The 22,250-nt window shown below is 45.5% G+C and overlaps 1 protein-coding gene across 1 annotated transcript in view; it reads right to left on the reverse strand.

Annotated features, from left to right (window-relative positions):
- Positions 1 to 22,250, reverse strand: part of ece2a (endothelin converting enzyme 2a) — a 115,385-nt gene that overhangs the window by 89,561 nt on the left and 3,574 nt on the right. The window contains exon 2 of the mRNA XM_080460010.1: positions 20,211 to 20,377. Within this exon, the coding sequence (XP_080316136.1) occupies positions 20,211 to 20,370 (160 nt within the window). The 5' untranslated portion in view covers positions 20,371 to 20,377. The remainder of the gene's footprint in view (positions 1 to 20,210; positions 20,378 to 22,250) is intronic.

Here is a 22,250-nt window from a genome sequence, read left to right on the forward strand (position 1 = left end):
CTAAACTAAAAGAAGATCAGAGAGGAAGTTCAGCCTGACAAGTTTCTGCTGGAATAAAGTGATAAAGTGTAATAAAATAAGTGCTGTCTGTTTATATCGCTGATAAATTAATATCATATAATCTCACAAAGTCAACATTAACAAGTCAGGAATGTTCTGGCTTTGGCTGCAGCAGCAGTGTTGCTTTTAACCTGGTGGATGTGTTGTAATTCTTCATATTCTCTGAGAATAATTGATCCTTCAGTAATCTGTAAACTGCCCTGCAGAGTTTCTCTGTGTGTGATTGGTCAGACGCTGCAAGCTCCGCCCCTTTCATGTGAACGTGCACTGATCCTGAAGGGAAAACACTAGATTGAACTGGTGAGTTGATAACTTGCTTCATATTACCGCTAATCTGGATCCCGCATGTCTGAATGAATCAACCCAGGAAACAGCGAGAGATCCTGGATATGCTGATCAGGGGTGGTAGTCCAGGCCTCAGGTCACTCAAAGGCTGAGAGGCTGAGAACACGTCTCTGAATGTCTCACTGCCAGCTCCCTGGACGTTTCTGCTCTTCAGAGAGACTTTGGCTGCAGAGGCATTGCTCAGCTTCTCCTACTTCCTCCTCCTCCTCCTCCTGCTCCGCCTGCTCCTCCTGCTCCTCCTGCTCGTCCTGCTCGTCCTGCTCCTCCTGCTCCTCCTGCTCGTCCTGCTCGTCCTGCTCCTCCTGCTCCTCCTGCTCCTCCTGCTCCTCCTGCTCGTCCTGCTCCTCCTGCCTTGTCCATCTGGACACCTCAGTTGTATAGGCCCAGTTTACACAAAGTTCCAGGGACCAAGGCTTTGTCACACCTTCCTTTCAAAGAAGTTTTAGGTTTACACAGTCAGAACAGAGACACCTAAAATGAGATGTTTAGCATGGCCGGCCACGAGGTGGCACTGTTGGTTGTTTGTGTAATGAAAGCACACATAAATGCATGCACAGAAGAAATACGCAATATACGTTGACGCAATCATTGGAGGCTATTAGGAATGAATTGCAACTATAAAACTACCAATATGGACACAAAAACTAAAATAAGTACTGGGAGTCATGCCAGTCATGTTTGTTCATCTCACATGAGCAGAAGAACCATTTACCACGGCGGAGGTGTGCATGTGCTGTAACATGGCTCCATAGCCTCCGGCTGTCTCTGCTGGGGGGGTCGGGAGCGTCAAAGAAACGTTCCATCTTGGGAGCCAGGTTGAAAAAGTGATGTTGCAGTGGTTCCGCGCACCACTGTCGTGTAAACGGACACCTCAAACGCAATGAAAGTTTTCCAGTTACACTTGTTTTCGTTGTCGTGTAAACGGGGCCCCAGACCGACGCTGGCTGCAGAGGCAATGCTGAGCTCTTCCTTCCTGCGGCTCCACCTCCTCCTCCATACGGAAGGGGGTGACATGGTGAAAAAAAGACAATCCTACACACATTTACACATAAAGCTCATTCACCAAACATGAACCCTGAACACTGTACCACCCTGCAACGCAGCAGAACTCATCATTTATCACTGTGCTCCTCACTGGCCGCCCTCGCCTTGCAGTGAAGTGCCGTAAACCGCATGCTGCCCTAAAGTGGTATCGTGTCGTGGTATCGGCGTCGTGGTATCGGTGGCAATTTTATGAGTACAAATACGAGTACTCGCGCCTGGTATGGAACCGATACCCGATCCCGGTATCGGTGCATCCCTTTCTTCCATTCTTAGATTCTAGTATTTACTCAACATTATCACATATTGCAGGATATCATATTGACTGGTCTCTGCTACGAAAGGTGCAACACATTTCCATGGCGACTGAATGTGAAGACTTGTTTGCAACTTGGCAAAAAAGACGTTTTGGAAATGATTTAATTAGGACAGAAGTGAAAAGTTTTTCCTGCTATGTCGATCACAAAATGTGAAAGTTTACACTAAAGCACAGCAGTGAATGCTGATCCCAGGAGGAGATCAGAAATCACTCCCATAACTGTGAATCAAAATTTTAATCTGCTTGTCTGACTGGATCATTTGGCAATCTGATCAGGACATCCTTAAGAGCCCTGCATATTCCCATAAGAACCCATAAGAACAAGAAGAAAAGTTAGACTGTTGAAATAAATACTTTTTCAGCAGGAGAGTTCATACTCTCTGTATGAGAAGAGGCTGTTGAACCATGTCCCCTCACGACAGGCACATCTGTGAAGCAGCGTTTTAACTTTTTTACAACGGCACAGCTTGTTTCTCGCTTCTAATGTTTTCAGAAATACATTTCACTGAACTGTTTCTGTAATAAAAGAGAAAGTTTGTGTCTGAGCTGTCATGTTGGTCCGGTTATAAACTGAGTGATGCGTTCAGGTGCATCACGTAAGCCCGCCCTCTGACATTGTAACGAGCTGCAGGGCTCATATAGTCGCGAGGTTACAAGCTAAATATTATTAAAATATGACTGATAGTCAGGCCAAAGAAAATTACGTCATTTTGTTTGGCAGGACCCCGCAGTGCCGAACTTCCTTGTTCTTATGGAGTATGAATCAGCCATTACTGAACACTGACAAACATCTCACGTTCTAGTTTCTGATTCAATAAAGTCACCAGCTTCAAATTGGATCTCTGTACATTATTTAACTCTCTTTGTCTTTCCATCTCTTATGTTTGTATGTCAACTTGCTGGTTAATCCTCCACACCTGGGAATCCTTGAGCAAGGCAGCTGAACCCCTGAATTCTCCCCGGATATCTCAGTGGACAGTCACTGTCCACTGAGATAATGCAGAGGACAACTGTGGCAGATTAAATACTAGATTAAATACAAGACTTCATTCTTCTGACTTCACCCTGACCTCTGATGTGTGACAACTGAAGTGTGTCATTTCACACACACACACACACACACACACACACACACACACACACACACACACACACACACACACACACACACACACACACCCTCTGCCCTGATTCAGTCTTTTTATGTTTTCTAACATGCTGGCAGAGACTCACTAAGACATGATACACGTGAAAACATAATTGCATGCAGCACCCATTTAATCAAATCAAGTAGCAGGTCAGGCTCATTGGTTTGCTGTATAAATTGCACTCTGGGAGTGAGTAACAGTGGTGCAGACTCCCTTCTTCTTACAGCTGTATTATTACAATGAATGAATGAGTCAGGATGGTGGGTGCGTAGTGTGCGTGGTCACCCTTACTCACATACACACAAACACACATATTCACAGGTTGAAACAGATTTCATAAAATACATCTTCTATGTCCCCCAGAACAAAGAAACTCCCACTGCGACATCAGACACACTGTCACACACACACACACACACACACACACACACACACACACACACACACACACACACACACACACACACACACACACACACACACACACACACACACACACACACACAGTGCTCTGTTTATCAGGGCCAGGCTCATCGATCATCTTGGCCCGGTTGCCATGGTAACCACTTTATTATTCAAAGCACGCAGCAGCAGCTTGCGAGGCGCGTGTGTGCGTGTGCGTGTGCGTGTGTGTGTGTGTGTGTGTGTGTGTGTGTGTGTGGACGGCAGTGGAGATTCCCGCTGGCTCATGAGCAAAGCAGCTGATCGGTCGACGCGTCTTCATCCCGACATGTGAGTTTTGTCATACAAACACTGTGTGAAGGAGAGTGAGCGCCGTCACGTCCTGCTTCCCATGCTTGTGATTTCCATTCAGCATCTCTCCTCTGTATTTCCACCCTGCGTTGCTGCATTTCATTCAGCCTGCACCCTCTCTTCACTCCCTCTCTTTTTTCATTCACATTCTGCGGCTCCAAGGCTCATTCATAAACAGCACCACTCCTTACAGCGGCAAAAAGTACGGGAGGGGAGGGGAGGGGAGGGAGGGAGGGAGGGAGGGTCACCCCTACTGACTTACTGCCTGCTGCATGGTGAGGGCTCCCTGAAAACAGAAAACCAAAAAAGAAGACGGGCGAGGACGGAGGGGACAGAGAGGAGGAAGAGCAGTGGAAGCATCTCTTCACCTGCAGCTACATTTTCCTTCAGCTCCTCTGCTCCTCTTTGTTTCATTCAGTCATTCTTTCATTCAAAAGTGGCCTCTATTCCCACAACTCCCCCCGTCTGCCACAGTTTTTGATCTGCTGCAGATGTGTGAGCTGAGCTCCATGAAGACAATGCAGTAGTCTCTCCACTTTCATTTACTTGGCCACTGCAGGTACAGACAAGTGTCTGTTGTGCAGGTTTATATGTAAAACATTCACATGTACACACCACTGTGAACACGGCTCAATGCAATGGAGCACAGGTGCCAGGCCTTTGGGTGGCGCTGTAACTCTGCCACATAAGTACACCAAAAACAAAGAAGAAGACACAGAGAATACTCCTGCTCGTACACATATTCGAGAAAAGCAACATCTGGCCTTATTGAAGCAAATTGCATCAGTAGCTTCTGCAGCTCGATCTGGAGCCGGTGGTCCACCATTGTTGTTGTTAGGTGACGTAGCAGAGAGGGTTGCGAGGTCATGGGGTCGAGAGAAGATCATTTTCCACAAATGTTTGTCCACCCGTCAAAGCTGAATGACTGTGTGGAAGTTTGGAAACACCTACAAATCATCACTCCGACCGTCGTGTCCACTCCAGAACAGACCCATCAGACGGGTTCAGACGGCTTCCAGGACCACAATAATGCTTTTTTTAAATTAATTTCAGCGTCACAAAATTCCCAGATCTGATGGAATTCAAAACAGGCAAATTAATGCACAAAGCTAGAAATAAGCAACACCAAGACATCATACAGAAAGTTTTAACTGATAGAAAAGGGAACATTTGACGACAGGGGGGGTCTGGACTTCAGAACCAAGAGAGGAAAGGGGTGCACTGTCTGAATGAATGTGTATGAATGCAAAACTTATTTATTTTTTCTATAGGTTTGTGTATATATGTGTTAATATATGAATGTGCGCGCGCACGTGCGTGCGTGTGTGTGTAACCTATCATTGTTTAGCCCACTATGAGGATTAAAACACTCCAAACCATGTGTCCTGTATCAGACCAACATGTATGACGTTTGCTGGAAAGAAAAGCAGGTGAAGGTCAGTTTAGTATTCAGCGAGTTCTGATTGATTAAAGTCGAAGACACTTCATTGCTCCAGCCTAACGATCACACTGAGCGGAGCGGCGACCGGACCAAGATGGATGCGGCGTCTATGAACGTAAGCGCTGTGTTCTGAAACTGTAGAATCCATTCTTGTGGTGACCTTTGAATCTTGGTCCCAGGCTGTTGTGGGAGTTCATGTAACGAAGTGTCATGTTCAGAAACTCTTCAGACCAAAGCCATGGGTTTGACTGGATCAGCGTTAGCCATCACTGAGTTTGATGGGTGAGTTTGACAGATAAACATAATTCATGAAGCAGTGCAACACCGGACCATGAAATAATTAATTGAATAATGAAATATTTAAATGTGTTTTACAAAAAAAGTATTCATATTTTAATTAATTAGACACATTTAATGACACATTTATATATTTAATTCCAATTTTAATTAATGACACATTTAATCAATTATTTAATGGTGTATTTATTTATTTAATTTAAGCACATTCAGTCCTCCATAATCAGTAGCACGTCGTCACCGCTGTAAATAGTGTGAGTCACACAGAGATCAGTGACTGCAGAGGTGGAGAAGAAGAATCTGATGTGAAGGTGGAGGCCCGAGGAGAATGACATCATGGGGGCAGCACCTGAGCCCACCGCTGGACACCAAAACAGCCTCATGGTTGTGACGACCAGCGCGTGTCAGAGAGGGAAGGAGACCACAGCAGGCCGATAAAGTTCAGTTTTACCTGACGTTGTGGCATTGATGTGCTTGGACAGAAATCCCCAAAACAGAGAAGGAGGAGAATATGGATGCGGTGGTGACTCAGACAGAGGACAACCTGGAGGGCAATGTTGCAACTGGAGCTTGAAGTAACTTGTTAGCATCTAGTAGCATCTACTAGCTTTTTACGATAGCAATCACTGTTGTGGTCTTTCGTTTTCCAATGACACGCACTCAAAGTAAAGCAGGGAGCAGCAGCAGCGGACATGAGCTGCAGCCTTCACCGCTGCGGCTACGACTCCCCAGATATCAGACACAATCTGATAGTGGTCGCAGACTTACGAGCGGTACTTCGGCCGCCACTCACCCGTGCACAAAGCCCGAACGATTTGAGCCGCGACCACGGCTTTTACTAACGATTCTCACGTGATCCGGTCTTTCGTCTCAGACGCAGATGCAAAGAGGCATTAAAGAGATATCGTTTCCCTCACACCAGAGTGAATAAACCGGATGTCAACGACAAACACACATGAAGAGAGGCAACAGAGGACGAGCGAGCTGATACCAGCCGATCTGATCAGACCCACTGTGTCTCCAGTCCACTGCGGGAGGACGGGTGTCAAATCAAGAAAAGGAAGTGCAGAAGTGAAACGTCCTGCCCCCTCGGCCCTGTTATTCCAGCAGTAATTACTCCAGGGGAGGAGGTGCATGCATGTGTCTACCTGAGAGCAGAGAGGTGAGGACGACTCCGACGAAAAGATGAAATGGATATAGGGGCATTGTTGTGAAGGAGAAGAAAGGGTAGAAAGTCAAGGAAGGACAAAACGAGGTGGGAATTAGGCCTGAATCTCAACTTCTATTTAGACTGGTATTTTCTCTGTGTACCACAAACATCCCAACAATATCAGACAAACTCCTGCATGCAAACTCTAACCAGTTTCAACATATGCATGATTTGGGAAAATGAAATTATAAAATTTAAGGAAGGCTGCTCGATATGTGAGCAAGCAAGATGCATTAATGCTGTTGAGCATCATATACCACCACCTACCTGAACCAGGGTTTGAATCCCTCTCCACAATCTGTCTGTCTGTCCTCTGTTTATCTCCTCTACTGAGATTTTGACGTGACGTCAGAGGTCTAGCGGTGGTTCTGGTTCCCTGACTGTAAACAACACGCTAAACCACTGAAGAGCCACATCGGCAGAACAAAATCAAGGGTCGAGCCACTTTCTGACAACATAGCTGGACATCTTTGCAATCCTGCATTTCTACAAATAAATTGGGAATCCCACATCAATCCCCAATCCAGGTAGACCGTCCCTTTGACCCGCCCACAACCAGTCCATTCAGCGAGCGCTCCCTTTGTTTTCCCCTCCTACCGCTGCAGGTAAACAAACATGGCGAAGATACGAGCAAAACACTCCAGAAGCACCGTTATTAATCGTATTAACGAGCAGAGGAGTCGATTTTTACTGCCTTCATCTGACCCTGTGGATTAATTTGATCTTTAATAGGAATCTACCAACAAGACTTCCTAAAGTTTTATATGTCGCTCCCAGCACTTCACAGAGGAGAGTTTTCAGAACATCGGCCAGAACAATGCTGGATTCACTGCAAAACTTCTAATAAAGCTCAGATCTGTACCAACTATCCGTGACTCTACTGCAAATGTGGGGACTGTAAGTAAAATATTCTGATTTATGCTTTTATATTACTTTTGGAAGCACCAGGCTGGTTAGTTTGGAACAGCTGAGGCCAGTTTCTTGTTTGTTTGTTTGTTTATTGTGAGGTATTGTTCATGTCTGCAAAGTTGTGCTGATAGAGACTGTAGATCAAATGTAGGCTTTGCAGAGTCTGAGGTCTGTGTATGGGCTTGATAATTGTGAAGTGATCTTTTTATTTATTTCTATGATTCAATGCTGGCTCAGGATGTTCTCCTGTCTGCTACTAATTATGATCATTAGTAGAGGATAGTTCAATTATCTGATCTCAGTGTGGCATGCACATAGTTAGATAAGTGCATAGTCACTCAGGTTGGTCTGAATAGTCGTTTATTTGCTGTTAAAACAGCACATGTCTTTGTAAAGAAAATATTCAGTGCAGCTAATTAACATATTCAGACACAAGATGTTTTACTAACCTTCTGAGACGTCCACCTGCAGCAGCAGAGGAGGAACTTCTTCAGGAGCTTCTCCTTCTGGGTCACATTCTGGTTCTTATTGGTTTGGTTGAACTGCGTTTCTCCATAACGTAGTGACAGATAGAATGTAAACAGTAGGGCATGGCATAAGGAGAGGAAGCACTTCCTCCTCTTCCCAAGATGGGCATGTGGGCGGAGCCAGTCCAGCTCCCTGAAACCAGCAGATTCTGAATGTGGCTGGAATGATCGAATATTCAACTGGCTGAAGATTAAGGACAAGCAGGATTTGCTGCAAAAAACTTTGAATACAATGTTTTTGGACCAATAGGAACCACGTGGAAGTGTTGAAAAGTTGTGTGATACGACTCCTTTAATACTGGGATAAGCAGAAGCTGGCATGCAACTCTGTATTTTTGTCATATGTCAGGCCAAACCCATGACAAATATTAACACTTGTTAAATCCCAAAAAGGACAAACTATAGGCATAGAACAACAATGAAAAGAAACAATAAAACCACTGCTTAAAAAAAAAGGCCTCATCTCAATAGAAGTACTTTCTATTTTCTTGTCTGTCTAAAGGATCTGAAGAGGAGTTGAGGTACAGACGCTGATGTTACCAAAGGCAGTATTTTATGTACACAAACAGAACATAGGTCATTTTAAAGTCATTGTATCTTTGCTATAATAAAGGTAGCAGGGCCGTCTAACAGTGACACATTCACACATTTCAGAGTATTATTATTCACCAATATTTACAGATCTTCACATTTTGCATGATTTACAAAAGCACGAGTCCCTTGTTTCCATGATGAGTGACGTTTTCGTGTCACATGAACATTAATGCAGGAAACCTTGATGGTTATTTACCATCTTGTGGGATATTTCACTAGTTTGGCTGCCTAATGACGTCAACTTTTCATCAGAAGAATATTAAATGATGAACCAAAGATAATGAGTAAAATCTACAAGATGAGGTAAAACAACTCAGGAGCTCGTTTGTGTTCAACTGACTGCAGGTTTGAATTTGACCCTCCGTCTCAGAGTGTCTGACAGTGAGAGAAGAGGTGCGCTTGTTTTATATTCCAACTGGTGCCATCACCGACACCACCACAGTACCCTGTTTACTCCGCTCGCCCCGCCCCCATAACGCCGCCCTGTGACACCCAGCTGGCGCTCCTCTGAGCCAACACTAATCAGCCAATGACAAGACATTATTTCGCCGGCGCCAGTGGCCCCTCCCCTCCCTTCGCCACCGTGGGTAGGACGTGGTGCGTTTAGAGCTGCTGGATATTTCCAACTTTATGCACAATAGGAGTGGTGCGCTGCGTTACCATATTAGTTTAAGCTATTATGCGAGCACCAATTAAAGCTTGACGAGCCACACGGCGGTGTGTGTGTGTGTGTGTGTGTGTGTGTGTGTGTGTGTGTGTGTGTGTGTGTGTGTGTGTGTGTGTGTGTGTGTGTGTGTGTGTGTGTGTGTGTGTGTGTGTGTGTACTTGTACGTGTTTTTCCCAGAGGATCGGCATGCTTGTTTTCACATCTTTTGTGAAAATGCCATGCTCATGTTTTTGACATTAAGAATAAAATAAAATAAAATACATGTATTGTAATACAACTGTTAAATCTTTGTCTGTATTGTATGTTGAATGTGTATAAATGTGAATGTGAATGTGTATACTTTCTATAACAGACTGATGGATATTTCCAATGATTGGATGCTCTTGAGAAACACTTAGTCGACTAAGATAAGATAAGATATCCTTTATTTATCTCACATGTGGAGAAATTTGCAGTGGTACAACAGACAGGATAGTAAAAAAGAAAAGAAACACACATAGCAGAAACTAAAAAAACTGATAAAAATACAATATAATAAAATAGAAATAGATAAATATTAAATATTATGCACACGGAGCATATAAGTGTGGAGATGTACAGAATATGGGGGCGGTGTATTGCACATAATAAATAAGTCCACTGTGGATTTATACTTTTGAATTCTTTTTAACGACAGATAATGCAAGAAAACGTTTTTACCTTGCTGACATGTTTCGGCTGCAGCTGGAGCCTTCCTCAGCCTTCCTCAGCCTTCCAACGACATAATAAACGGAATCCAACTACCACTGTGGATTTAGTCGACTAAGACTAGACTAAGACTTATAAAAGGTTTCAGATGACTAAACTAACACTAAAACTAAATGGCGTGTTACTCAAAAGACTAAATCAGAATTTGTTGTCCAAATGAACTCTGTCCTGAGTCCAGGTCAATCTTTGGCAGACATCAGAACTCTATGACTGCTCTTGTTTGAGATATTTTGTAAACACCCGTCCAAATTAGTCGCGGGATTGTTACTTCAGGGTTAAAAGGAATCAAGGTTTTTTTTTTTTTTTTTTTAACATGAGGCAAAGGTTGCATGGAAAATTGCAGAAACTTGAGTTTAGAAATGAGACTTGTACTTCTCTGAACGAAAGCATATCTGATATCAGCTGGATGTTCTGGCAGCTGCTGGGACGCAATTCCTGACTTCAAATGTCTCTCACTATATTCCAGGCTCCCCGAGGTGCCAGTGACTTTCCATTCCATCAGCATTTAGAGTGTGTGTGTGTGTGTGTGTGTGTGTGTGTGTGTGTGTGTGTGTGTGTGTGTGTGTGTGTGTGTGTGTGTGTGTGTGTGTGTGTGTGTGTGTGTGTGTGTGTGTGTGTGTGTGTGTGTGTGTGTGTGTGTGTGTGTGTGTGTGTGTGTGTGTGTGTGTGTGTGTGTGTGTGCAAAATACACCCAGAAGACAAAGCACACACATCCTAGGGATTTTCCTTCTTTGATATAACAGGATGGGTAAACATGGGATCGTCTTTCAAACTGGGCTGAGGGATAAAGGATAAAGGTGATTTATTTGAACAATGCCACGAAGGATATTAGCTTTTTGTGGATCTGCTGCTGTGCTGTGAATCTGCCCACCTGAGTACAAATGCCAATTTCGACCTTTACTCCTCACATTTCATCTCAAATATCTGTTATTTCCAGGGGACTGGTCATTAGGGGCAGGGGGGCTGAGCCCCACCTGGTGTCATCATAAAGGACTGCATGCAATGTATGTTTTTAATCCTTTAAGATTATCTACAAGGTTTTCTTGTCTGTGCATAAAACATCCTCCTAAATTGCAGATGATTAGTGTGTGAGGATTTTATTTCCTGGTTCTTGGTCTCCTCTTGCTGCTTCAGGCTGTTTCCTCCTGATCCACATTGACGGTGTATGAGTGTAGCTCGCCCCTCTCTCACCATGCAGTGTGTATTGCGTTAGTGTAGCTCGCCCCTCTCTCACCATGCAGTGTGTATTGCGTTAGTGTAGCTCGCCCCTCTCTCACCATGCAGTGTGTATTGCGTTAGTGTAGCTCGCCCCTCTCTCACCATGCAGTGTGTATTGCATTAGTGTGGCTCGCCCCTCTCTCACCATGCAGTGTGTATTGCATTAGTGTAGCTCGCCCCTCTCTCACCATGCAGTGTGTATTGCATTAGTGTAGCTCGCCCCTCTCTCACCATGCAGTGTGTATTGCATTAGTGTGGCTCGCCCCTCTCTCACCATGCAGTGTGTATTGCATTAGTGTGGCTCGCCCCTCTCTCACCATGCAGTGTGTATTGCATTAGTGTAGCTCGCCCCTCTCTCACCATGCAGTGTGTATTGCCTTAGTGTAGCTCGCCCCTCTCTCACCATGCAGTGTGTATTGCCTTAGTGTAGCTCGCCCCTCTCTCACCATGCAGTGTGTATTGCGTTAGTGTAGCTCGCCCCTCTCTCACCATGCAGTGTGTATTGCGTTAGTGTAGCTCGCCCCTCTCTCACCAAGCAGTGTGTATTGCGTTAGTGTGGCTCGCCCCTCTCTCACCATGCAGTGTGTATTGCATTAGTGTGGCTCGCCCCTCTCTCACCATGCAGTGTGTATTGCATTAGTGTAGCTCGCCCCTCTCTCACCATGCAGTGTGTATTGCATTAGTGTGGCTCGCCCCTCTCTCACCATGCAGTGTGTATTGCATTAGTGTGGCTCGCCCCTCTCTCACCATGCAGTGTGTATTGCTTTGGTGTAGCTCGCCCCTCTCTCACCATGCAGTGTGTATTGCATTAGTGTGGCTCGCCCCTCTCTCACCATGCAGTGTGTATTGCATTAGTGTAGCCCGCCCCTCTCTCACCATGCAGTGTGTATTGCCTTAGTGTAGCTCGCCCCTTTTTCACCATGCAGTGTGTATTACATGCAGTAAAGTGTTCATGCTCAGGCTGTGACTTCGTTTATTCAAATCACGTGATTTTGACGCCTCGTGGGGCTTGAAGCCTGAAGACCCACTAACAACGTCATTTAGATGCTCAGAGCCGATTGGCTGGTGCTGATAGAGGCGGAGCTTCACAGAACCGGAACGAGTCGAACAAATACCAGCTTGTTAGCAGCTAACGCTAGCAAACAGTTAAGAATCTAAATGAATTAGATCCATTATTTACTGGAGTAGAAGTTTGAAACTCTTAATTTTATAGAGAAACTGGAGGTAACTGGAGGTGAACTGAGTGACACCGTGTTAAACACTTTCTAAGTATATCATAGTTGTGTAACTCTGCCGGTGGTCTAGTGGTGGACGTTTCATCTTCAGCAGACACAGGTTCAATTCCCTCCTTTGCCTTATTTTCCCAATTGAATTTTTTATCGGCTATCTCCAAGGCTCAACATTTTCATGGGATCAGCATCTATATGGTGGTTATAATGTTGTGGCTAAAAGGTTGTGCACTTTACACACTTTACTTTGGAATTCAGTGGAGTCACTAGACCTGAAATATAATCTTGTCCCACCAAGTATTTACATATACAAATGCCACTGGTTATTTCTAACTCTTTAAATTCTCAGAACTACTGGCTATTTTTTTGTTGTAACTTCTATAATACAGTATAAAGACAGGATGTAAGAGACGTAGCAACACAAAGTAAAATAAAAGTCGAGCAAGTAGTGTGCAATAATTAGAAAAACGTTATCAGAAACATACAGGACTGTCTCAGAAAATTTGAATATTGTGATAAAGGTCTTTATTTTCTGTAATGCAATTAAAAAAACAAAAATGTCATACATTCTGGATTCATTACACATCAACTGAAATATTGCAAGCCTTTTATTATTTTAATATTGCTGATTATGGCATACAGCTTAAGAAAACTCAAATATCCTATCTCAAAAAATTTGAATATTTCCTCAGACCAAGTAAAAAAAAAAGATTTATAACAGCAAAACAAAATCAAACATTTGAAAATGTCAATTAATGCACTCAGTACTTGGTTGGGAACCCTTTTGCACGGATTACTGCATCAATGCGGCGTGGCATGGAAGCAATCAGCCGGTGGTACTGCTCAGGTGTTATGGAGGCCCAGGATGCTTCAATAGCGGCCTTTAGCTCATTTGCATTATTGGGTCTGGTGTCTTTCAGCTTCTTCTTCACAATACCCCACAAATTCTCTATGGGGTTCAGGTCAGGGGAGTTGGCAGGCCAATCGAGGACAGTAATGCCATGGTCAGTACACCAGTTACTGGTGGTTTTGGCACTGTGGGCAGGTGCCAGATCATGCTGGAAAATGAAATCATCATCTCCAGAGAGCTTTTCAACAGATGGAAGCATGTAGTGCTCTAAAATCTCTTGGTACACAGCTGCATTGACTCTGGACTTGATGAAACACAGTGGACCAACACCAGCAGCTGACATGGCTCCCCAAACCATTGCTGACTGTGGGAACTTCACACTGGATTTCAAGCAACTTGGATTGTGCTCCTCTCCAGCCTTCCTCCAGACTCTAGCGCCTTGACTTCCAAATGAAATACAAAACTTGCTTTCGTCTGAAAACAGGACTCTGGACCACTCTGCAACTGTCCAGTGCTTCTTTTCCATAGCCCAAGTCAGACGCTTCTTCCGTTGTCTTGAGTTCAGGAGTGGCTTGACCATGGGAATACGGCTATTGTAGCCCATTTCCCGGACACGTCTGTGAACGGTGGCTTTTGATACCTGGACTCCAGCTTCAGTCCACTGTCTTTGAAGCTCCCCCAAATTCTGGAAGCGGCTCTTCTTCACAATGCTGTTAAGGCTGCGGTCCTCTCTCTTGGTTGTGCAGCGTTTCCTGCCACATTTCCTCCTTCCAACAGACTTTTTGTGAATGTGCTTTGAAACTGCACTCTGTGAACAGCCTGCTCTTTTAGAAATTTCTTTTTGTGTCTTACCCTCCTGATGGAGGGTGTCAATGATGGTCCTCTGGACAGCAGTCAGGTCAGCAGTCTTCCCCATACTTGTGATTTAGTTTACTGAACCAAGCTGAGTGTTTTTAAAGGCTCAGGGAAACCCTTGCAGGTGTTTCGAGTTAATTAGACGATTCAAGTGATTAGTTAAATAGCCTGCTAGTATACTTTTTCATGATATTCTAATATTTTGAGATAGGATATTTGAGTTTTCTTAAGCTGTATGCCATAATCAGCAATATTAAAACGACAAAAGGCTTGCAATATTTCAGCTGATGTGTAATGAATCCAGAATGTATGACATTTTCATGTTTTTAGTTGCATTACAGAAAATAAAGGACTTTAACACAATATTCTAATTTTCTGAGACAGTCCTGTATATACTTCTTGTGTTTAGAATGCAAATACATAATGTTTATTTGAAATAGGTATGAAAATCTGGAGATATTCCCCAAAACTTTATCACATGTGATCTTAAAAAATCATATTTATACTTTGAATGTATTGGTAAAGAAAATTGTCTAAAGGTTTTTACACTTTACATCAGTTCATTTAGTTCATCGATTTAGTCGACAACCGTTAAAGTGGAAACCGCATTGTTTTAGATTCAGAAAAGTTTCACGTTGTGATAATAATTAGGTTTCTAAGTTTTAAATCCAATGTTATTTTATACCTTTCTAGCCTGTTCAGAGCTTCTAACATCATTTATTTGATGTTTCTCTCCCTACATTGAACATAGAGGTAAACCAGCACATTGGCACTGAAATCAAATGACTGTGTACATTGAATTACATAAAAGTCATCTTCACATGGATTTTATCCTGATATCTCACCAACAGGAGACTCTGGAAGCTCAACATTTCTCAGCCGAAGTGGAAGGCAGCATGCAGGAAATCAGATTTTACTGGATCCATAATCCTTTCATTTAATAAACCTCACCTTGAGTTGATGTTTACTGATGATTGAGTGAAAGTTCATGGAACCACCCCAGAGAGACTGTCGGGCCACGTGTGGTTCCACAGCAGCAGGCTGCAGACCCCGGTCCAGAGGCTTCCTGCCTTTATGAGTTGGCAACGCTGCAGCCGAGACACTGCATCACACAAAGTTACACAACGGCACCCGTGAGCTCTCGCTACTCGTTTTCCAATAAACGCCACTTACATCACGCAAGTGTGAGAGCAGTGATATCAGGAGGTGAGCGCCACAGGACATTTCAGCCTGCTAAATATCCCCATTACCACTTTTACCAGCAGGTTAGAGCTGCACCAAACTCTGGATTAACCATTCTCATAAAGATCATTCCAAGATCTTCTTGTTTAGTCTCAAGACACTGGGTTTTAGCCCCTTTCCCCCAAAATAGTCAGTTCTTCTGTAATAATGTACTTGTGTAAGTCTCCAGAACACAGTAATGAACTATACAGTAAAAACTATGCATGCAAAATACATATGATGCTAAAATTGAAGAGAAAGTCCAAAACTCAATAATTCCAACAATATGAAGTGTGAACCATCAAACACAATCTTTATGTTTATATGTCAGCTGCAGAAGAAAATCATTTGATGCAAACACACTTTATCTCTGGGAGATGATATGTGGACCGTAAAGGTCGGTTAAATCACAGGCTCTATCAGGTGCACTGAAAACTCTCTCTCACACACACACACACACACACACACACACACACACACACACACACACACACACACACACACACACACACACACACACACACACACACACACACACACACACACACACACACACACACACACACACACACGTTACGTCACCTCCCCCCCTTCGGGGAGTGAGCCATGAGCACTGAGCCCGGGAGGCGAGCTGATCGCTGCTCATGTTGCTCAGATGGAGGGTCCGCCACACGGCCACCCACTGCACCCGGGACCCTTCGCTCAGAGCACACAGCCTTCAGAGCCAGCACGTACTCCTATGTTACATCAGCACGTACTCCTACGTTACTTAGCAGGTACTCCAACGTTACTTAGCAGGTACTCCAACGTTACATCAGCACGTACTCCTACGTTACTTCAGCACGTACTCCAACGTTACATCAGCACGTACTCCTACGTTACTTAGCACGTACTCCAACGTTACATCAGCACGTACTCCAACGTTACTTAGCACGTACTCCTACGTTACTTCAGCACGTACTCCAACGTTACATCAGCACGTACTCCTACGTTACTTAGCACGTACTCCAACGTTACATCAGCACGTACTCCTACGTTACTTCAGCACGTACTCCTACGTTACTTAGCAGGTACTCCAACGTTACTTAGCAGGTACTCCAACGTTACATCAGCACGTACTCCTACGTTACTTAGCACGTACTCCAACGTTACATCAGCACGTACTCCTACGTTACTTAGCACGTACTCCTACGTTACTTAGCACGTACTCCTACGTTACTTAGCACGTACTCCAACGTTACATCAGCACGTACTCCTACGTTACTTCAGCACGTACTCCTACGTTACTTAGCAGGTACTCCAACGTTACTTAGCAGGTACTCCAACGTTACATCAGCACGTACTCCTACGTTACTTAGCACGTACTCCAACGTTACATCAGCCCGTACTTCAACGTTACTTAGCAAGTACTTCAATGTTACTTAGCACATACTCCAACGTTACATCAGCACGTACTCCAACGTTACATCAGCGCGTACTCCAACGTTACTTAGCACGTACTTCAACGTTACTTAGCACGTACTCCAACGTTACTTAGCACGTACTCCAACGTTACTTAGCACGTACTCCAACGTTACTTAGCACGTACTCCAACGTTACTCAGCACGTACTCCAGCGTTACTTAGCACGTACTCCAACGTTACATCAGCACGTACTCCAACGTTACTTAGCACGTACTCAAGCGTTACATCAGCACGTACATCAACGTTACTTAGCACGTACTCCAACGTTACTTAGCACGTACTCCAACGTTACTTAGCACGTACTCAAGCGTTACATCAGCACGTACTCCAACGTTACTTAGCACGTACGCCTACGTTACTTAGCACGTACTCCTACGTTACTTAGCACGTACTCCAACGTTACATCAGCACGTACTCCTACGTTACTTAGCACGTACTCCTACGTTACTTAGCACGTACTCCAACGTTACATCAGCGCGTACTTCAACGTTACTTAGCAAGTACTTCAATGTTACTTAGCACGTACTTCAACGTTACTTAGCACGTACTCCAACGTTACATCAGCGCGTACTTCAACGTTACTTAGCACGTACTTCAACGTTACTTAGCACGTACTCGAACGTTACTTAGCACGTACTCCAACGTTACTTAGCACGTACTCCAACGTTACTTAGCACGTACTCCAACGTTACTTAGCACTTACTCCAACGTTACTTAGCACGTACTCGAACGTTACTTAGCACGTACTCCAACGTTACTCAGCACGTACTCCAGCGTTACTTAGCACGTACTCCAACGTTACTTAGCACGTACTCCAACGTTACTTAGCACGTACTCCAACGTTACATCACGCAGGACTTTCTGCATTATTTCAATGTGCTTGAAGTGGGTGTTGAAGTGGGCAGCGCTGTCAGAACTGATTTCACCACCTTGTTGATCATGAGGGACCAGAGAATCGATACTGGGTCTGTTTTAAAGAATCCAACCTTATGTAAAGCTTCAGCCTTCTTACTTTACCTTCAGGAAAGGTAAATGCTTGTGATGTTAAAGCAAACTAAACAAATAGAAAACCAGTTTAGAAACATGCACAGTGCCACTTCCATATTAATCAATATGGTTTTATGTTTGGTTAATTAGCACATGAAAAGCTCATTATGTCATCTGGTTCCCAATGTGTGAAAAACTTTTCAGATTTTGTTTTATAATCATATATATTGATATTTTATATATTTTCAGGTTTCATACAGAAGGTGGGCTGCGTTTCTGTGAACAAGAAATCAAGGTGACTACTGACGTGGGGAGGAAGACTGGGTGAGAGGATCATTGAGACACACGGGGTGAAATATGAATATGAATAAACATGAAGGATTCACCGAGGGAAAAAGACATCCCAGGTGACATCAGGATGCGGCAGAATATGAGACAACTCGGTCCCTTCGCCCCCCTCCTCTCTCTGTGCACTGTACTGAATATCTTCATTAAAAAATGAGCTTCATCTGAGGCAGCTGAGTGGCCAGAACCTGAGTTACTTACTTCAATCTGTCCTCCCATCACTGCACACCGAAAGCCATGGAGTCAGTGATCTGTGTGGATTCACTCTCCTGACAGACCACGGTGAAATGTGTGTGACTGTGGTGACTATTTGTTGGTGCGTGGACAAATCTCAGTGCTTTTGAGAGCCCTTCATGTCTTCATTGTACGTGACACGGCCGATGCATCATCTACAGCAGGATTCCCTATATCACCCCCTATCTGAGCTTGGCGAGCGGCCGCACGTGCTGCTGCCTCGGGGGGGGGGGGGGGGGGGGGGGGGGTCTCTGCCCGGGTGGTGCAGTGTAAAACTGGAGAGAAGCAGGAGGAGATGAGTCTGGGAGCCCACTCACATCTCTGCTGTAGGTGTGCCGACGACCCTGGAAACATGAGCTGCGTACAATCGGACTCTGAGTGTTCTACCACATCATCTGTAATTCGAAGTGGAAGGACCTGCAGGCAGAATGACCGTCTGTTGACGTGGTCTTAGAAGAATGAGACAGAATTGCAGCATTCAGTCTCCTGAGGACAAACACGCCGTAGAAAGTCCCTGACACAAATATAACAAACCCCCGACACACACAAACACCACCGCACATGCAAACAGCAGGCTGACACGCAGAAAGGAGGACTGCCACAGGCAGAGGAAGAACAGGCAAACGACCAAATATGGGAGTTCCTGCCCGAGCTTGGGACTCGTCCTAATCATAAATATTGAACACACTGCTAAAGCTAATGCTATAAAATATTTAAAATGTGTGACATCACATCTTTATTCTACATGTGCAGCTGCAGCTTACAAACAGCATTTTCCTGTCAGCAGCTTTGAAACGCTAAACCTAAAATCATCTTCACAATCAATCCGCAGCACAAGAAGCTGGATGTACCGAGGTGTGAGTGTGTTCGCCAGAGACAGGACCGTGTATTCTGAGCTGCAGAGCAGGAAGAGACAGCAGCGACTAATCAGAGGCAGAGATGCTTTTTATAATACAACAGTGACACCTTGTGAGCGTCTGCAGATACGATCCTCTGAGCCTGACGTCTTAAAGACAGAAAAGCCTGAATGAACTGGAATTTTCTGCTTCTGAATTCAGATAAAACTGAAGTGATTAAATATCAGAGAGAGAAATGATGTACTCCTATAGCGAGTAACACAGGATGGTATTACTTTGACCTCCAGTACCACCACGAGGAACCTCGGAGTTACTTTGGACCAGGACTGATCCTTCAACTAAACAAGTCCAGGGTGGGAGTTTGAGTGTATTTGTACATGAGCCTCTGGTCCTCCAACACGTCTGGAGCAACCGGCTTTAAGACAATCTGCTTGTTGCTCTCTGTCTCTGTCCTCTCCTTTTCCCTGATCTGTCCTCTAACCCACTGGACAACCACAACAGCAGAAAGTCTCCAACTCAGAGTCTGGTTCTGCAGGATTCTCCACCTGCTCATGCAGAATCGTTTTTCTCAGTAAAAGTTCCTTCAGATGACTGTGTTTTATTTGGCACTATAGAAATTAAATTAACGTGAATTGAGCCAAAGGATTAAACCCCTTTCCTCTCATTTATGTGGTCTTTTTTTTTAAACTGATTACAAACACACACATGATATCACTAATGTATCCGTAATGCAATATCAACGTGTGTAATATCTGTATCACAAAGAACGAAACGGATTCTCAATCCAACTCATCCAGATGCTTTCCGTGATGAACAGAACCTGTGATCATAATGCTGAGAATTCTGAGGGGACACGACGTAAAGACAGCAGGAAGTAACAGAAAATGACCGACCCAAAACCAGAATGGAATCTTCTCTCTTGACGAACGTTTGCAGAATGTGCTGGAGCTTGGAGAAGTTCCCCAGCCAGTCGTAGCAGCGCTCCGTCACGTATCTCTGGTCCCAGTACTCCACGTCTTTGTACCTGGAATTATCATCCGGCAGGGAGTCCATTGTTCGTCTGACAAGCAAATAGAAACAAAGATAATCAAAATACTGTGTATTTTTTAATAAAACTTCATTTGTTCTACACGTTATGAAAGCAGAGTGAACATCACTTCCTCTAATTCAGACTTTTTATCATTTCATCTGTGTGTGTGTGTGTGTGTGTGTGTGTGTGTGTGTGTGTGTGTGTGTGTGTGTGTGTGTGTGTGTGTGTGTGTGTGTGTGTGTGTGTGGTTCAGTTCTGTGTGGTGTGGTGTGGTGTGGTGTGGTGTGGTGTGGTGTTGTGTGGATGCCCCCTGCATAGGCCTCAGACGTGTGTTTACGTTTAGGTGAGAGGGTGAATGTGTGAAACAGCATTAACTGATGGGGCGGCGTGGCTCGGACGGTAGAGTGGTCGTCTCCCAATCGGAAGGTTGCAGGTTTGATTCCCATCTCTGCCTGTCCACATGCTGAAGTGTCCTTGAGCAAGACACTGAACCCCCAATTGCTTTCAATGGATTGGCAGCACCTTGCCTGGCTGCTGCCTCCGTATGTGTGAATGTGATTAACGATGTAAAGAGCTTTGGGGCTTCTCACGCAGTTGGAACACGCCATATAAGCTCTCTCTATATATATTATTATTATTTACCAATAATAATGTGCAAATAATCTACAGCACTTTATTTTCTTTGCAATTCCCTCCCATCACTGAGCTCCCACTCCAACAAACGATGCACCAATAAGAATAATAAAATCATACGTGGGAGAAAAGATATGACTAAAGTTTGCCGGGGCAGCCAGCAGGCTCGGTTCCTTCATGTTCGCCTCCCACCAGCCTCCCACCAACCTCCCACCAGCCTCCCACCAGCCTCCCACCAGCTTCCCACCAGCCTCCCACCAGCCTCCCACCAGCCTCTCACCAGCTTCCCACCAGCCTCCCACCAGCCTCCCACCAGCTTCCCACCAGCCTCCCACCAGCCTCCCACCAGCCTCTCACCAGCCTCCCACCAGCCTCCCACCAGCCTCCCACCAGCCTCCCACCAGCCTCCCACCAGCCTCCCACCAACCTCCCACCAACCTCCCACCAGCTTCCCACCAACCTCCCACCAACCTCCCACCAGCCTCCCACCAGCCTCCCACCAGCCTCCCACCAGCCTCCCACCAACCTCCCACCAACCTCCCACCAGCTTCCCACCAACCTCCCACCAACCTCCCACCAGCCTCCCACCAACCTCCCACCAACCTCCCACCAGCTTCCCACCAACCTCCCACCAACCTCCCACCAACCTCCCACCAGCTTCCCACCAACCTCCCACCAACCTCCCACCAGCCTCTCACCAGCCTCTCACCAGCCTCCCACCAGCCTCCCACCAGCTTCCCACCAGCCTCCCACCAGCCTCCCACCAGCCTCCCACCAGCCTCCCACCAGCCTCTCACCAGCCTCCCACCAGCCTCCCACCAACCTCCCACCAGCTTCCCACCAACCTCCCACCAACCTCCCACCAGCCTCCCACCAGCCTCCCACCAACCTCCCACCAGCTTCCCACCAACCTCCCACCAACCTCCCACCAGCCTCTCACCAGCCTCTCACCAGCCTCCCACCAGCCTCCCACCAGCTTCCCACCAGCCTCCCACCAGCCTCCCACCAGCCTCCCACCAACCTCCCACCAGCCTCCCACCAGCCTCCCACCAACCTCCCACCAGCCTCCCACCAGCCTCCCACCAACCTCCCACCAGCTTCCCACCAGCTTCCCACCAACCTCCCACCAACCTCCCACCAGCTTCCCACCAGCTTCCCACCAACCTCCCACCAACCTCCCACCAGCCTCCCACCAACCTCCCACCAGCTTCCCACCAGCCTACCACCAGCCTCCCACCAACCTCCCACCAGCCTCCCACCAGCCTACCAC

Source organism: Lipophrys pholis (genome assembly GCF_963383615.2).
Source record: "Lipophrys pholis genome assembly, chromosome: 1".
NCBI lineage: Eukaryota > Metazoa > Chordata > Actinopteri > Blenniiformes > Blenniidae > Lipophrys > Lipophrys pholis.